The 18,569-nt window shown below is 40.4% G+C and overlaps 1 protein-coding gene across 6 annotated transcripts in view; it reads left to right on the top strand.

Moving 5' to 3' along the window:
* The window catches only part of ERG (ETS transcription factor ERG), a 204,136-nt gene that overhangs the window by 135,264 nt on the left and 50,303 nt on the right, over nt 1–18,569 (top strand). Inside the window, exon 2 of one of the 6 annotated variants that reach the window (XM_030577740.1) lies at nt 12,417–12,420. The exons of 4 other annotated variants lie outside the window; for them this stretch is intronic. Coding sequence is in view for 1 of the 2 variants with exons in the window: in XM_030577721.1 (XP_030433581.1) it covers nt 17,792–17,800 (9 nt within the window). In the remaining variant the exon portion in view is untranslated. Of the gene's footprint in view, nt 1–12,416; nt 12,421–17,746; nt 17,801–18,569 lie in introns of those variants that run through there. One more of the 6 variants, XM_030577721.1, reaches the window with a different exon arrangement.

The following is an 18,569-nucleotide window of genomic DNA, read 5'->3' on the forward strand; positions in this document are numbered from 1 at the left end:
AATTATTAATTTTATAGTGTATGTATTTGTGAATGTAAGTTTTATGCTAGCATGTAGTACATGAAATGGTTTGTAAAAGAAAGCACAAACACAGCAAGGCATGGCAGAAATTAAGTAAGTGGCATATGAAGACATCCTTGAGACCAAAATGTTTAACGTAATTAGAGGGAGCTACAGCACCATGTAGCTGAGGCAAATTCTTTATTCCAGTGACAACTAACAAAAGTTGCACTCCAAGTTCAGTGTCTTGCCTTTAATAGTGACCTTTGCCTGATGCTTCAGAGAAATGTGACAGGTCTATAATGTACATGGTCAGTGGTGCAGTTTTCTATGTGAGGAAGCAAAATGATCCTTGTGAACCCAGAGTGATCAGTTGTCTCATTGAAGGATCAGATCTGATTGCCTCTGTCTTACAAAATAGCTTGTTTTGAAGGCAATACTCTTTTTTACAGTCCCACAGGAGATGTGTTTGAGTCAAAGGCTTCAGATATTTAAAAGACACCCGGATGGTCCAATGTCAGTGTGAGTTTTGCCTTTAATAGGAGCAGGATTGGCCTGTAATCCTTTATATTTAAACATGTATATCTGAACCCCTTTTGCCTTGGTTACAAATATTGTTTGAAATCACCAGTAGTTACTTATCACCAAATGTGCTATGTATATGGCCCTAATGAACTGAGGCCTATGCCTGATGCTTAGTTCAAACTTGAGTACCTAATGCTAGGCACCTAAATTCATATTTAGGTATATACAAGTGGTGGCTTGATTGCAGACTTGTTAAACACCCACAGATACCGCTGTCCTGTTCTAGATGAAGTGTTTACTATATGGTGAAAACGTCTGTTAAAACTTCACACTGTCAAATTTCAACCTTCAGGCTTTCATGGGAAAGAAATGTGGTTCAAACAAACAAAAACACTCCAGCTTCCACTGACTAATAGCCTTTGGTTTGCTTGCAGTGTTGGTTGGTTCATTACTTCTAAGAAGTCAAGTCAGCAGTTACACTAAAAGATGGGGATTCTTTCAGGTGAAGTGTAGAAACATCTTAACCTTTATAGATGTGCTGCATGGGAAATTCACTCCAGGATGTGCAGGCCAGGATACTGCCACCTGCATTTCTTTGCAATTTCTGCTAGGGGAGGGGAGCTTTAATCTCAGTGGGGCGATTCCATAGGAAGAGTGCTATAAGGAGTGACTGCCAGTGGCATATATTGAATTAATGCATCCCCCAGCTGATCTAACCAGGGCTGGTGCAACCATTTAGGTGACCTAGGCGGTTGCCTAGGGCGCTAGGATTTGGGGAGCGGCATTTTCTTCGGCAGTGACCGCAGCAGCTGGATCTTCCGCCACCCCAGTTGCTGCCGGCATTTAGGCAGAGAGAGCTGGGGCAGGGGAGCGCAGGGAGGGCCGCCTGCAGCAAGTAAGGAGGGGGCAGCATGCAGGGGAACTCCCCGCCCCAGCTCACCCCTGCCCCACCTCCTCCCTGGGCACACCGCGGCTGGTTCGCTTCTCCCACCTCCCAGGCTTGTGGCGCCTAAGCTGATTGGCGCCACAAGCCTGGGAGGTGGGAGAAGTGAAGCAGCGACGGGGTGCTCAGGGAGGAGGCAGGAGAAGTGAAGCAGCGATGGTGTGCTTGGGGTGGAGGCGGAGCAGGGGTGAGCTGGGGTGGGAGGGATGCATCAGGGCGGGGTGGGGAGCTGCCACACGGGGGCGCCTCAGGGTGGAGGGGGGGAGCTGCCATGGGTGGGGGGCTCAGGGCGGGGCTTGGGGACGGGGGAGGGCGCAAGGTGGAAGTTTCGCCTAGGGCGCAAAACATCCTTGCACCGGCCCTGGCTCTCAGCAGACACCTTCCTGCCAAATAGCATCAGCCATTTTTAAGGTGGTGTTGGTCAGCTGCAGGCTGCCCAGAAAGGAAGAGGTACCTCCCCTTTGCTCTGCCATGTGGCCTTGGGGGGCAAATGCGGAGAAGAACAAGCCAGTGGCTCCATTCAATAGGAGCAGCTGCAGAAGCAGCCAAAGCAGGGAGATCCAGATATTCAGATTCAGATAACTTTCTGCAGTTTTGAGATGACCCTTTCTGTCTTGTGCTGATTTACTGTTTGCTCCAATTCTTTCCCAATTAAACACTCAAGGCTGGCCTGTGTCAGCTGACTCGGGCTCGTGGTGCTCAGCTACAGGGTTGTTTAATTGTGGGGTAGAAATTTGGGCTCAGGCTGGAACCTGGACTCTGGGATCCTGGAATGGGGGAGGGTCTCAGAGCTCAGGCTCCAGCCTGAGCCCAAACATCTACACAGAAATTTTTAGTCCCACAGCCTGAGCCCTGCGAGCCTGAGTCAACTGACCCTGGCCAGCCATGGTCATGCAGCAGGTCTTTTATTCCAGTGTAGACGTACCCATGTCTCTTCACCTCAGCTTCTCTCCATGCCTTCCCATCTTACCCTCTTCTCCTATGCCTTGTCTCCATCACCCTTTTCCCCTCAATGTCCCCTTTTCCTTCCTTTGTCTTTCCAGTTAACTGATCCCCTTCAAACTAAATCCACTTAAAAATACAAAAATTAAAACTAATGTGCCATTTAGACTCATAGACTCATAGACTAATAGGTCAGAAGGGACCAATCTGATCATCTAGTCTGACCTCCTGCACAAGGCAGGCCACAGAACCCCACCCATCCAATTTTATAACAACCCCTATCCCAGGATCGAGTTATTGAAATCTTCAAAACTGGTTTGAAGACCTCAAGCTGCAGAGAAACCACCAGCAAGCGACCCGTGCCCCACGCTGCAGGGGAAGGCGAAAAACCTCCAGGGCCCCTGCCAATCCGCCCTGGAGGAAAATTCCTTCCCGACCCCAAATATGGCGATCAGCTAAACCCTGAGCATGTGGGCAAGACTCACCAGCCAGTGCCCAAGAAGGAATTCTCTGCAGTAACTCAGTTCCCATGTCATCCAACATCTCCCCGCAGATCATTGAGCAGACCTATCTGGTGGTAATCCAAGATCAATTGCCCAAATTAACAATCCTATCATAACATCCCCTCCATATACTTATCAAGCTTTGTCTTAAAGCCAGGAAAGTCTTTTGCCCCGACTACTTCCCTCGGAAGGCTGTTCCAGAACTTCACTCCCCTAATGGTTAGAAACCTTCGTCTAATTTCAAGTCTAAACTTCCTAATATCCAGTTTATACCCATTCGTCCTCGTGCCTACATTAGTACTAAACTTAAATAATTCCTCTCCCTCCCTAACGTTAACCCCCCTGATATATTTATATAGAGCAAGCATATCCCCCCGCAGCCTTCTTTTGGCCAGGCTAAAGAAGCCAAGCTCTTTGAGTCTCCTTTCATAAGGCAGTTTTTCCATTCCTTGGATCATCCTTGTAGCCCGTCTCTGAACCTGTTCCAGTTTGAATTCATCCTTCTTGTACATGGGACACCAGAACTGCACACAGTATTCCAGATGGGGTCTCACCAACGCCTTGTATAACGGTACTAACACCTCCTTATCCTTGCAGGAAATACCCCGCCTGATGCATCCCAAAATCGCATTTGCTTTTTTAACAGCCGTATCACATTGGCGACTCATAGTCATCCTGCTATCAACCAGCACCCCAAGGTCCTTCTCCTCCTCCGTCGCTTCCAACTGATGCGCCCCCAACGTATATCCAAAATTCTTATTATTAGTTCCTAAATGCATAACCTTGCACTTTTCACTATTGTATTTCATCCTGTTCCTATTACTCCAGTTAACAAGGTGGTTCAGATCTTCCTGAATAGTATCCCTGTCCTTCTCCGTGTTAGCAATACCCCCCAGCTTCGTGTCATCCGCAAACTTTATTAGCACATTCCCGCTCTTTGTGCCAAGGTCAGTAATAAAAAGGTTAAATAAGATCGGTCCCAAAACCGATCCTTGAGGGACTCCACTAGTGACCTCCTTCCAGCCTGACAATTCACCTTTCAATACGACCCTCTGGAGTCTCCCCTTTAACCAGTTCCTTATCCAACTAACAACTTTCGTATTCATTCCCATCTTTTGCAATTTGACTAACAGTTCCCCGTGCGGAACCGTGTCGAACGCCTTACTGAAATCTAGGTAAATTATATCTACCGCATTTCCTTTATCTAAGTAATCCGTCACCTTCTCAAAGAAGGAGATCAGATTGGTTTGGCACGATCTACCTTTAGTAAATCCGTGTTGCAATTCATCCCAATTACCATTGACCTCTATGTCCTTGACTACTTTCTCCCTTAAAATTTTTTCCAAGACCTTGCATACTACAGACGTCAAGCTAACAGGCCTATAATTACCCGGATCACTTTTATTCCCTTTCTTAAAAATAGGAACTACATTAGCAATCCTCCAATCATACGGCACAACCCCCGAGTTTACTGACTGCTTAAAAATTTTCGCTAACGGGCTCGCAATTTCACGCGCCAGTTCCTTTAATATCCTCGGATGGAGATTGTCCGGGCCCTCCGACTTCGTCCCATCGAGCTGTTCAAGTACGGCCTCTACCTCAGTTGCGGTAATATCCACTTCCATATCCACATTCCCGTTTATCATCCCTCCATCATCCCAAGGTTCACTAGTCTTATTAAAAACTGAAGCAAAGTACTTGTTTAGATGTTGGGCCATGCCTAGGTTATCCTTGATCTCCATTCCATCCTCAGTGTATAGCGGCCCCACTTCTTCTTTCTTTGTTTTCTTCTTATTTATGTGGCTGTAGAACCTTTTACTATTGGTTTTGATTCCCTTTGCAAGGTCCAGTTCAATGCGGCTTTTAGCCTTCCTCACTTTATCCCTACACGTTCTGACCTCACCAAGGTAGCTTTCCTTGCTGATCCTGCCTTTCTTCCACTCCCTGTAAGCTGTCTGCTTTTGTCTAATCCCCTCTCTGAGTTGTTTGCTCATCCAGTTTGGCCTACGACTCCTGCCCATGGTTTTTTTCCCCTTTCTCGGGATGCAGGCTTCCGACAGTCTCCACAGCTGCGACTTAAAGTAATTCCAGGCCTCCTCCGCATTCAAATCCACAAATTCCTCCGTCCAATCCACTTCCCTAACTAATTTCCTTAACTCTTAAAATTAGCCCTCGAGAAGTCAAAAACCCTAATCCCAGATCTACATTTGTTTATCCTTCCATCTAGTTTGAACTGAATCAGCTCATTTGTTGCCATCACATTGTTCTCTCTGCTTGTTGTTAGACTCCTTCCCCTACCCTGTGCCTGCCTTGTTTATTTCAATTGTAAGCTTTTGGGGCCAGGGACTGTTTGCTACTGTGTTTGTACAGTGCCTACCACAACGTGTCCACATTCTTGGTTGGTCTCTAGACATTACTGTAATAATAATGATTAATAATAAGAGAAGGAGAGCGCCTCTTTCTTGATACAACACCAGGCTGTTAGAAAGTCCACAGTGGGAAGTCAACATATATCCTGGGTGAATGTGGCCCTATATGCTTGTATCACCTTCCTAACAGAGTACATATTTCACATTCATAACAAGCTAGCATTAATTCATGGTATTATTTTAGACAATAGGTTTTCATTGCAAATGATTAGAAAAATCTGTATTTCACCTTTTATCTATAGAAATCAATTATCAACCACATTTCTGAACTGGAAGAACAGAATGGGCTCAACTTCAAGTCATTTCTCAGATGGTACCAATTCATTAATGCGGAAAATGTATTACAGTTGCCAACAGAGGCAGTATTAGCTCATTGGGGTCCCTAAGCAGGAATATTTTTGTGGCCTGCCCCGCACAGCACATACTAAAAAGTGAATAGGGGGCCCCCTTGAGCTGCTCGGGGCCCTAAGCAATTGCTTAGTCTGCTTGTGCCTAGTGCGGCACTGATTACCAACTTTGTTCTAAAAATGGTGTCTTCTGACTTGCAACACTGTTTTGGGTAGGGCACCTAAAATACTTTGGCACTTAGTTCTGTTCCTTATTTTCTGTTTTTGTGTCCTAGACAACCCAGATATGGAAACAGGAGTTAGAAACAACACTGATATTTGTCACTGGCTTTTACCAGACGTGTCTCCATGAACTGTGTGCACAATACCTGCAGGAGCTCAGTGCTTGAGTTTTCCTGGTTTAAACGAGTCTCATTAACTTCAAAGATTGCACAGTTCATCCAGGAAATAAATTAAATTAATATTTTTTTCTGCATTCTTCTTCTTACCGAGTGAAGTGTGTTGTTTGCCGCACTTTGTGTTATGAACTTTTATTTTTGCTGGAAGCATAAACTGCATTTGTTTACATTCATTACTGAAACAATTGAAATCATGACTTGTACATTGTATAAAATGATACAACTGTTTCTGGCTCTTGAACATATAAAGGTGTTCCTGGAACCGTAAAACCCAAGGTGAAAATCAGTTAAGCTTCTGGATGATTTTGAAACCTCAAATCCTTTGAAATAGTTGGCAATATGCTTACTGCATATTTGCAGTTGCACAACTCTTCCTCTTTGTGACTTTTAAAGTTCCTCCTTCCTTTTTTCTTCAAGTCCCTTGGTGGGACAGCAGGGTTTTTGTTTTGCTTTGTTTTTGTTTTATTTTCCCCCTCTCATCTTGGTATAATGCATTGTTCTGTGGAAATGGGTTGTTTTGAGTTCACACTTTGTTTTCCTGCTGTTTTTCTGGGAAGTTGGATATGGCACAAAAGATATGAGAACAGCTTGTAGGAAATGGGTTTGTTTGGGGAAACAATAAAAGAGCAACTGATTGCATTCCTCCCAGATGTATGTTTTAATGTATAACATACAATATTTTCTGTGGCATTTATAAAAACAAGTGGAAGATAAACAAATCAGAGTATTTTCTTTTGAAGTATCTTAAGCTTTGTATGAATACTGCTTCATTTCACATTCAAATGACTAATAGTATCTAGTTTTACTACATTTCTAATGTCTTCATTGGGCCCTGAGTTGTGTGTGGTGGGGGAGGGGGAAGCACCTTTACTGTTTCCTACTCTAATATAAATATCTAAATGCTCTGGGCTATGTATTGCCCTCATTCCACAACTAAATCGCTGATGTCAGTCTAAAGCAGTACATAGTCCTTTCTGTTGACTATAGAGGTTAGTGATGTTGCAATGGTAAGACGTCCTGAAGCAGAAGTGCAGACGATTCTTCTAATTGAACTGACTATATCAAGCATCAGAAGCTCAACTAATCTATGCTTGTCTAAATCTGCTATGGATACAAATCTGCACAGCTTGCTGAGGTTTATTCATATCCATTTTTGGTGCAGTGATCATCTGCACATATGTTTTCTTTCTTTTACATGTATACTGTGATATATTATAAGTCAGATCTCTTTAATTAGTCATATACACCTCTACTCCGATATATTGCTACCCGATATAGCATGAATTCCAATATAACATGGTAAAGCAGCACTCCAGAGGGGCGGGGCTGCACACTCCAGCGGATCAAGCAAGTTTGATATAACACGGTTTCACCTATAACACGGTAAGATTTTTTGGCTCCCGAGGACAGTGTTATATTGGGGTAGAGGTGTATGTAATACTTGATCTGACCCAGTTGTATCCTTTAGATAACTCTCTAATTGTACTCTGGCTACATTTAATAAAAAATTGTTTGCACTGAACCAAAGACCTGATTCAACAAAGCACTTCTTAAAGTTAAACACATGCATAAATCTATACCTATTCAACAAAACTATTAAGCATTTGCTTAGCTTGATGCATGTGCTGAAGTCCTATTGGGACTTAACTGTGTTTGTGGCTGAATCAGGGCCTTACTGTTATAGCATTGAACTTGATATTCATTTGATCAGAGCAAAAGAAAAAATTAAAATGTACTTAAGTACAAATTGAGATATTGATTACAAACTATTGTAGAAAGGTATGTTAGGCTATACACTGTAAAAGCTGTCATGACAGGAAGTCATAGTGCACATATACAGGGGGCCCACTTAAAAAATTCATTCTGGTTTTAGAGAATACTTCAGGGCCATTACTATACCTCCCTTTGCAAGTGTTGTGTGTGATTTCCCCATTGCTGGTCTAGGATGGTGTGTCCCAGTGGTAGCTCTACTGCAATCCACAAAACTCTCACCAAACCTTGCAGGTGCCTAAATTCACTTGGTGCCTAATTTTTCAGGGTAAAATTTCCCTTGGCATCTGTGTTTCTGCCCCAGGTAAGTGCACTGCTCTCTCCCTCTAGGTATCTGGTCACACATCTCCTACCTAATGCCCAGAATGGTCATGAACTGGGGAAAATAGACAGCTGCCTAAGGATCTCCAATCCAGTAGGCGTGCTCAGAGGCTCCCTACCAGATCCGGTCCAATTCAAAATTTGACTACAGAGGGAAGTGCCCACCTCACTCCCTAGGCATGGGAGAGACCCAGGTTCAATTCTTCCCCTCTCTGCCAGAAGGGGATAAATGACTTGAACATGGGTCTTCCTTCTCTGAGGCAGGTGCTTTAACCACTAAGCTATGAGATGATCTGTTCTAGGGCTTGCTCCATCTCTCTTGTTGAAGCTGTTCCATAAATAATGAAAGAGTGATTGCAGCAAGGATTGGCTCCCAAGGTCTCCCATCTCTCTCTCCCATCTACTGAATGACAGAGTCTTTCTCTCTCTCTGTGGCCTAATGATTGTTTCACTTTGGATAAATACCTGAATAGTCATTGGCTAAAAGTTATAAGGTAGGCACCACCTACTCCTCTTCTGGCCATTTTGTGCAGAGTGAGGCAGACATCTAACCCATTCCTACAAGAAACTGCTGAGGCACCTAATCTTTCCGACTCCAAGCTGGTTTCCATTTGTGGATCACTAAGCAGAGCTAGGTGCCTCCCTGCAGCCCACACTTAGAAACCTATCTCTGAGAGAGGGGCAGGGCTTAGCTCACACTCCTCTCATTGACATCTACCATTGGCTACCTTAGGCAGCCCCCACCTAGCATACTGGCTTTTGTAGATCACATTCTAAGGTGCCTACCTCTCCCCATTCAGTGTATAGGGACCCTATACGCACCTAACTCAGCCTTTGTGGATCACAGTGTTGTTCCTGTGATTTTCTAGTTACCTACAAGTAGGCACTATGATGCTCAGCATTGCAGCCCCTAAGTCCCTTTGTGAATCCCATCCATTGTGGGTATAATAAGTGGTCGTAGGTTATGGTTAAGTGGTGGGAAGAAGAGTTGTTAATGTTTGCAATCTTATGTAACTTTGAGCATGTCTCTGGAACCCCTCCTCACTTAATCAGCTTCATTGGAATCTTAAATAAGATAGAAGAAATCACATGATGTCTTTGTTTTGAGATTTCCGGGGTAAATAAATTGCAAATCCAAAACCACAACGACTCAAACTGCATTCACATACAAACTGTAATTCCATATTGAGATGAGTAGCTTTGATAAAACAATTCTTTAAGACATGGTATTTAGGTTGTTGAGGCTACCTGTTATTTCAAGGATGCAGTATAGACACACCAAAAGAATAGAACTGTAAGACTAGAATGCTGTCTGTGTATAGGGTGGGGCAGCTATTTTGGCTGCGAGACTAAATTTTACAGTGTCATTTTGATCTAATAGCAAGGAAAGTTCTTAGCAAGAGTGGCATGCAGCCTCAGCTCATTTCCTTTTGGGCTGTGGCCCACTTTACAAACCTGCCACCCATTTCGCCAAACAAATCTTTGCTTGAAAGAAGACTGAGACAAAAACAGATGTTTGCACTTTTAACAAAGTAGAAGGCTCTTTCAGATTGATAAGGTCCAATGCTGGAGTAGTGCAGGACAAGCAGCGTGCTGGCACTGGTCCGACAGATTAAAAGGAGTTTTTGATCCAAGTACTCTCAGTTCTTTAGCTTTTTTTGAGTCCCTAAAGTTATCAACAAAACTGAAGAGTAAAATAGTTTGATGGCTTTCAAAGTTCATAGCTGAGAATAATATCAGAATGAAAAGGAATATAGGAATCCATTTAAATCACTTAAAGAAATAGCCCTACATGCCTCAGTGTTACAGTGTTTTACAGTATGGAAGTCCTAAAATAAACATTCAAAGTGTGATATTCTTTAATGTTACATATACAATATACAATGGGACTACTGAAGAATACAATTGTATTTTTTGGCACTTGAGTTTGTCTGGACCTGATTGTTTAGTGATAAATATTCTGGGCCTGATTGATCATTGTGTTGTTCCAGATTTAAACCAGTGTAACTACATTGATTTTAGGCTTTCTGTTCCATAAAGGACAGATTTTCAAAGGCACAAAAACTTGTTAGGTGCCTAACACACATTGGAAGTCATAGAAGTTGTGCATCTAATTCTCATTTTGCCTTTGAAAATCTCACTCTAATTTTTCTGTTCAGTATCTGAGGTGTTTATCTTTAATTTTTCTGTTTAGTATCTTTATAACTATTATAATCCATGGTAATAAGATAAGACCTGCCCCTAATTTCTCTGCTGTATTCTATACTTTTTAGTTCTTATTCTGGAAATATCATGTAATTGGATGAGCAGACAACATCTGAATACTCAGTCATTTTCATGTCATTGATATTTGGCCAGAATAGCTCAATAATCATCAATTTTTTTTTGTATAGGAAATATGTTTGTGCTCATAGACATCAGTGCACAAGGCCAGAAACCTTTGCCCTCTTTAGAGATTTTATGTAGTTAAGATAATGATGGAACTACTGCAAGCTTGAGCCAGTCACAAGCCGCAGTGTGCCACTTGTTTGAATAGCAAAGTGGCCAACTAATACATGAAGGTTAGAGCTATCTGAGCCATTAAGGATTGACCAATAGACCTTGCTGTTTGTGTGGAAGAAATAAAGGTGCTAGATCCACCTGTGCATAGCTGGAAGAATGTCTTGTTTTATCATGGGATGCCTGTTCCCTGATCTTGTGAATTCTGAGGTCAGCTCCCTATCAGAGACCTAATGAAATGCCTTGTGCTATGATCCTGCCACTTGCTCGGTGTAAGCAGAACCCTGTTCCCTTGGGTACCCTATTGAAATCATGCTAAGAGATCAATTGTGCTGTACAAGTGTTTACCCATCCTAAACCTGTTGCAGGACTGGGGCTTTAATCTTTGTAGCTGAACAAGACTGTTGTATGACCTTATAAGAAAACATAACAACGCTGTACACTGTTTTTATGAGACAGTGTTTATGTTGTATGATGAGCATGGCATAAGTGAAATGGTTTTTCTGTTTCCATCATTTAATTCTTGTCTGGGACCTTAGTTTTTAAAAATTTAAATGTTACATAAAATTATTCTTAGGTGGTTTGTGGAACACTGCACTATGAAATGGGAGGTCTTTAAGTCAGGCAATCATTTAGACTTTCTGATCTATGGAGATGATTTGTCCACAAATCTTCTGGATGTTATATTGTTATTTCTATGCACTGGAGACAGAATGGCCCAATAGAGGGAACTAAGCTAGGAATCAGAAAGACCTAGCATCTAGTCCCAGATTCTTGGTCACTATACCTCAGTTTCCCCACCTCTGAAATGGGTATCAATGATATTTGTCTTCCTTTGTAAAGAACTTTGAGATCTATAGATGAATGCCTGATGCTATAAATCTTATCTCATGGACAAAATGTTAAGACAAAAGCATGTGTAGCAGTCTCCTTGGCAAAAATGGGGCTTGCTGATGTTCTGGAAATGATATGCTATACAGTAAAATTCCCTGATAATTTATACTGAAGCTTTGTGCATTTCTAGTAATTAGAAAAAATATTTTCATTACAATACAAAATATAAAACCTCTCGGTTTAGTCTTTCAGCCCTTATCCAGAATCTTAGTTTCAGTGAAGTCAAAAGAATGACTCACGTAATTAGGGCTGCAGGATCAGACCTCAGCTGCCCAGGGCTTTTTCTCTTCGATAAATCTGGCCTTCAATTTTATAAACTTGTTTTGATTTAGGATTAGATTTTATTATTATCATTATTATTATTTACAAGTGGGACTGTAGCAGTGTCTCTCCCTTGCTTTCAAAATATCCTTTGTATTTTTCCCAGCAAGAGGTCAAGATATTAGATAAATGGCAGCACCAGGTCTTTACTTGGATTACCGTTGACGTCCCAAGTGCCCTTTTCAGATGGATAGAGGATGTTAACTGAACTGGTAATAAGATTCTCATGGGTGGAGGTGAGGATGACATTTATCTTGTACTAGCCAAGGCTTTTTGTTGTTCCTGAACTCTCTCATGAATATAATCGGCAGATTTCAGTCTGATCTAATGAATCCATGTCTCAGAGATGTATGGGTAAAACACATTCCAGATGTGTGCTGCAACTCCTGAAGCAGGTGGCTGCATTTTAGGTTGTAACTTTTTCCAACATATTCCTTACAGCCTATTGTGTATCTATTGATGATGCTTCTTTTGAGGATGGTCAGAATAGAGTTATAAGAATGGCATGGTCTAATAAGCTGTAGCAAGGTTTCAGCATTAATCATTACACTTTCGTTTCACTTACTATTGCCTGATACAATGAATTCAAGGCTCAAAGATTTGGCTATAAACTAGGCTGCAAGTTTGGGCTGAAACTCCTTCAACAGTTTAACCTCAGCATGTGTAGAGCCCTGCAGTGGGACTAGGATCCTGCGGGTCCCACAGGCCCCACTGCCATAATAGAGGGATCAGGTAAAATGTATTCTGCTGTGGGCAGGATTGGGTGGGCAAAAAAACAGACTGTGGGAAATTGCGGGAAAACATTAAATCTCTCATCAGTTTGTCATAAATATAATTTCAGCAATGTAAAGCAATTTTTCTTTTTTTTTTTTTAAATAAAGGTTTTAATGCTTAAATTTAAGTAAGGGCTAGAAAGAGATTTGATGTCTATTATAACAGGAATTTTTACGTAGTTTAAGCAAGATTTGTTTTATTCTTTCAGTGGTAAAATTTATATATATATTAACCAACCTCTTTTGTTTTGTTTTAAAGCAGCATGGGGGGAATCTTGCAGGATCTAAGATTTTTGTGGGTGGGAGCGGGATAAAAATGCAAGAAACAATGCAGTAGTGAGTGGGAGTGGGTATTGCAGGGCGGGACAGAAGTGAGATTAAAAATATAGTCCCACACAGGGCCCTACTCCAGCGCCCTGTGTTGCATGTTTCAGACCTGAATAGTGTGGAGTTGTCAGCCTGAAGGATTGCCCAATGTTCTGTGAGCTATCATTGACTGTCTGGCCACTGGCCCCACCTATGAAATCTGTTGCAATGTAGAAATGACATTCTTTAGCCTGTTTGAGATGAAGCTTTACTACCCAGAGAGCTACTTCCTAAAGCTGTGGAATAAACTTTTTAAAAAAGAACGTACGTAAATGAACACAATAAAAGTAGCAAGATGGAGTGATGAATTTCTGAAAACTTTGCTAAAAATCACCTGAAATGGTTACATTAGTCTGTACTGTGTGCTCTTATCCTAGCATGGTCTGATCTTTATTTGACTCATTTTTATGACCACAGTTTCATGCAATGACTTTTGATTCAGAAAACTGATATTTTACTCATTATGGGCCAGACATTCAGGTTAAATGGATGTAACTCCTTTGAAATCAGTGGAGTAATACCAATTTACAGTAGCTGAGTGTCTGCCCCAACATTTAAAAATGTTTTCACTAAGCATTGGGAAGATAGAGATTGGCTGGCTGGAAATCTCTTATTGCTGTCTGGCTCTTGAACAAGGCTGCCCAGAGGATTCAGGGGGCCTGAGGTCTTTGGCAGCGAGGGGCCCCTGTCGCCAAATTGCCACCGAAGACACAGCACCTGGGCGGCGGGTCCCGGGTTGGAAGGACCCCCTGCCACTGGTCTTCGGGACACTTTGACAGCGGGTCCCGGAGCGGAAGGACCACCTGCCGCCGAATTGCTGCTGAAGACCCGGAGCGGAAGAAGCTCCGGAAGCCCGGGCCCCACGAGTTTTCCGGAGCCCCCAGTGCGAGTGAAGGACCCTGTTCCAGGGGCCCCAAAAAACTCTCGTGGGGGCCCCTGTGGGGCCTGGGGCAAATTGCCCCACTTCTCCCCCCACACCCGGGCAGCCCTACTCTTGAACATGAAGATTCTTTTGGAAAGGTTTGGAAGGTTCCTTTTTAGATCCTTTTAAACATTCAAGCAAGAAGAACTAACTCTTCACATACATCCCATAACTCTTCACATACATCTGTATGTTTTTGAATTCATATACATCATTTATCACTATTGTACCTAAACCAGCTATAAATTCTACTAGATAGACAGATGGATGGGGGAATGGAGAGAAGATGCAAACATGGGGTTTCATAAGGTGAAGTGCAGGGACAAAGCCTACTTAGCGTGTTCATTAGTACATGAAAAATGGAGCTATAGAAACAATTGTCCAAATCTTCAGATGTTGTTGTAAAATATAAGCAAGAACATTAGTACATTGAAGAGTGGAACAACAGGAAGTATTTAGCAGAGCTGGTCAAGACATTTTTGACAGACCAGTTTTCCATTTCTCCAGATCATGTCAATAGTGACATTTTTATTGGGAAAATGTCAAATCAAATCATTTCAACTTTTTCATGTTAATAGTGACAAAATATTTAGTTTTGATAGATGAAATGTTTCATATTGATTTTATTATTTTGATTCATTTAGCTTAGAATGGTACATTATATTAAAAAACTAATTTTAATACTATACTATATTCGTATATTCTGTTTGATATTCTGTATATATAATATTTTCTATTGTCTCATAATACTTTGACATTGTCAAAATAAAACATTTTGACATTATTGGAACAAATAATTTAGATCTCTGTCACTTTTCCGGAATTTCCATTTTGTGAAAAAAATTAATATTGCAACTATTTTTGTTCCGATTCAGAACAAAAATTTTTTTTAAATGTCAGAATTTCCTGCAAAACAGAAAGTCCATTTTCCAACTGTAGTGTTTAGATAAGCAAGGGAAATGATTTCCAACATTGGGAAATATAAGCTTATGCATCTGAGAATATCCAGGTAAATAAGCATTATAATATAGATTCAAGTTGGATGAGGGGAAAAGGAACTGATAGCGATGATGAGGAATATCATGAAAATAGGGCCATGAAAAGTTTATGTATTTAAGTCAATACATTTAAAAACAAAAGAACTAAGTTCCTTTATTTAAGGGGCTAAAAAAGGCTGCACTTGGAATATTATTTACATTTTGCAGATATACTTTTAAGAAATGATAACCAGGTTATTGAGAAAGTACAGTGGAGGGCAACATATTCATTTGTGGTACTGGAGGTCTGTTTTGCAAGAAAAGGCTCAAACGATTTAATACATTTCTTCTGGGACATAAGGAGACTGGGAAATCATCTCGTTACAGATTTCAGATAGTTAAAGGGAATAAAAAAGATCTAGGATATCTGTTCTACCTGTAATAAAGAGGGTCCGAATCATGGCCATATTTTGAAAAAATGGGAGGAAAGAGTGAAACTAAATATTAAGAATTCCTTTTCTTATGTCTGATCCAACTCCTATCAAAGTGAATGGAAAGTTTACAGCTGACTTCAATAGGAGCTGGACTGGGCCCTTAGTATGTTATTGGAATGTTGAACAGTCTATCATATGATGATATGGGAGCAGACTGCATAAATGAGTCTCAAACAAAGAGGTGTATGTTCTGTACCTGGAATAAAGATAATACCATTATTTCATAACATTATCAAAATTCATTTAACATCCTGCTACAGTATATTTTTCAGTAATCTCCTGCATTAGTAGATTACACTGGTTAATGGTATACTACATTAAGAAGTATATTCTTCTCTTGGTTCTAAATTCTTTCACTGTGTCCTCAATGTTTGAGATTGGAGTAAAAGAAGGAATTGATCAGGTTGTATATACCCTTCATAATGTAGAGCATCTCAGTCATTTGTCCTGAATATTCTATTTTCCAGGCCAAGTAATCATGCATTTGATTAAATAAACATTTGTCCTAATTATTTTATCCTATTTTAAAGCCATTACTGTATCTATTGTTATAGTTGTTTGTCAGTCTGTTATTCTTTCTTTTTCACTTATCAGCAAAGTATAAACCAAACCCAAATACAAATACGAAAAAACTTTTAGTGCTTTTATCACTGGAACAAAAAGTCCAAGGGAAAAGCAAGAAGCCAAGTATCGTGGAGTAGGAGGGGAAAAAAACTCTCTGTGAAAAATGTATTTTCTTTTGGGCTGGTGATACTCTCAAAGAAATTTATGCCCAAAAAATTGAAAATATTTGTCTAATATGAATTTTATTTTTCATAATTTATCAAAGCATTATATTTCATGCACATATGTGAATAATCTTTCCTGTCTGCCATGGTAGCATGTGTCTCTTCATGCCGTGTCATGTCAACCACTAGTTACTGGAATTGAAAGCTTTAACTTCTGAGGTGTCATGAAATCCAGGAAGATGATCCATCCATTACTGTAGCTGTTCCCATAAGGGTACAAAACTTGGCAAGTTTAAAGGAAGTCTATTAATGGGTCTGTTTACTAATATATTAATATTTACTTTGCTTTATCCCACTGACCTACTTGAAGCTACTAAACTGGTTGGGTATGAAAAAAAAATTAGCATGAAAAGGAGCAATGCAAATATTTAATAGAAATATAACTGACATTCATATGCAAAATTACATTTTGTTGATCGATTACAGTATTAATACATGTAAGACTAGATCATGCAACTATTATTCACATTGATGAGCACATACATCTGACTGCAATAGGGCTACTTGTGTGAGTAAGTGCTTACCAATATAAGCAAGATTATACAGTCTAGTCTACAGTGAAATTATTTACATTACTCTTTAAAATTTTAAATGTAAAAAATTATTAAAGTTTTTTACTTTACATTTGTATTTGCAAAATAATGACAAAGTGTGTTATGTCAAATATATTAAATATGAGAAATTGCAGTTAGACTGTTCCTTTCCTGGCCTTCATGATTGAGGTAAATGGCATATGAAAGTCATTTTTACTCATTCCAGTTTAGACCTGATTAAGTAATAAAAAGTCTGTTCCCAAATAACTTCTTTGACAATTGATGAAGGAATTAGTGAATAATGTTTTAATGACTATCATTTGGTCATTTATATAGAGCTTGTTACAAATGGAGAAAACATAAAAATTCAGAATCACCGTCTTAGTCAATAGAGAGAAATCAAGGATAGATAGTATGGGCAGAAGTGTAGGAGGAAGCGTTGAAGGCTATTTACCATCTGTTTTTATATACCATATTGCTTATTGAATCAGAAGATTTTATGTAATCAAGAGACAATTTCCATATTTCTTAATATAATTTTTGTATTTTCCTACAGTACAAATATTTGTCTTTAATATGAGACTGTCTCTCTTATTATTGTGATCCATCGTTAAATTGTTAGGTATTGCTTCATCTTTGCAGTATCTAGGATTGGCCATTAATTGCTCAAACCACCATAGGCTTTAAGCTTACAACAAAAGCCATTAAAAAATCAGTATTTGCCAATTCTCACCACACAGTGCCCACACATGTACCACAGGTATCTTCTACTTAAAGTACAGGGAAAAGCTGTGGTAGTCTCAGATATAATTGTGTGGTAGCTGTTGACACATCATGAAATTTCAATTGCAGCCACTGTACTTTGAAAAGAAGCAGATGGCAGAGAGTATGATTGCATGACGGGAGGAGTTGTGGAATGGCAGTTAAGCATATTGCATATTTCCAGAGATGAAATCCAAGCCCCACTGAAGTCAATGGCAAAATTCCCATCGACCTCTGGGGTGAAATCCTGGCCCCACTGATGTGCTGGAGAAGGATGATGAGTCATGGAGGAAGTAAGGACAGTCTGGTTTAGGTCATGCTTTTACATATGTTGACTCCACAGACTCACGGAAATGCTTTGTCAACCACTGCAACTTATTCTGGCTCAGAGATGAAATAAGACTGACTCTGTTGTCCACCCTGTGTCCCTACATCCTTCCCAATGGAGAGAGGAGACATGCGGTGTCACCCAGGGCTCAATAGGAAAACATCAAGGGAGCCAGTAAAGGTTGAATAGTTGTAACGGAGAGTTCACTCTGCCTGAAAGCCCTCCACATCAGTTAACCCAGCAACCAGTCTCAGAAGATGACAGATGCACAGATATTCCAACATTGCCTCCATAGCCCTATACAAACGTAATGGCTGCTAAATCACAAAATAGGGTATAGACTACTAAATTAGATGAGGAATTCCTATAGTGAGTTGTGCGTGTTTTCCTTGGAAATCATCTATAATTGAATATTTTCTTGACATATGAAGCTAGACTCAGTCTCCTGGGTTTGGTTTTTCTGTCACAGTCTCTCAATTATCCACTGTAATCCTAACTAATTGGCATAGTCTTTCTGGTGGTCAGTATAACCTGCACACAAAGTTAAAATATATGTACTTTTTTTCCCTTTGTATGATATAATGTGTTAGATTGTGCATTGATAACATATTAAAATGTAATTAAGATGTGAGGCAGATACTATTGTTTTACACTTATTTATCCCAATATATGCAAATTTAGTAAATCTCATCTCTTACAATCTCCATTTGTTTTCTATAGTTAGCCCAAAATTG

Source organism: Gopherus evgoodei, chromosome 1 (genome assembly GCF_007399415.2).
Source record: "Gopherus evgoodei ecotype Sinaloan lineage chromosome 1, rGopEvg1_v1.p, whole genome shotgun sequence".
Lineage (NCBI taxonomy): Eukaryota > Metazoa > Chordata > Testudines > Testudinidae > Gopherus > Gopherus evgoodei.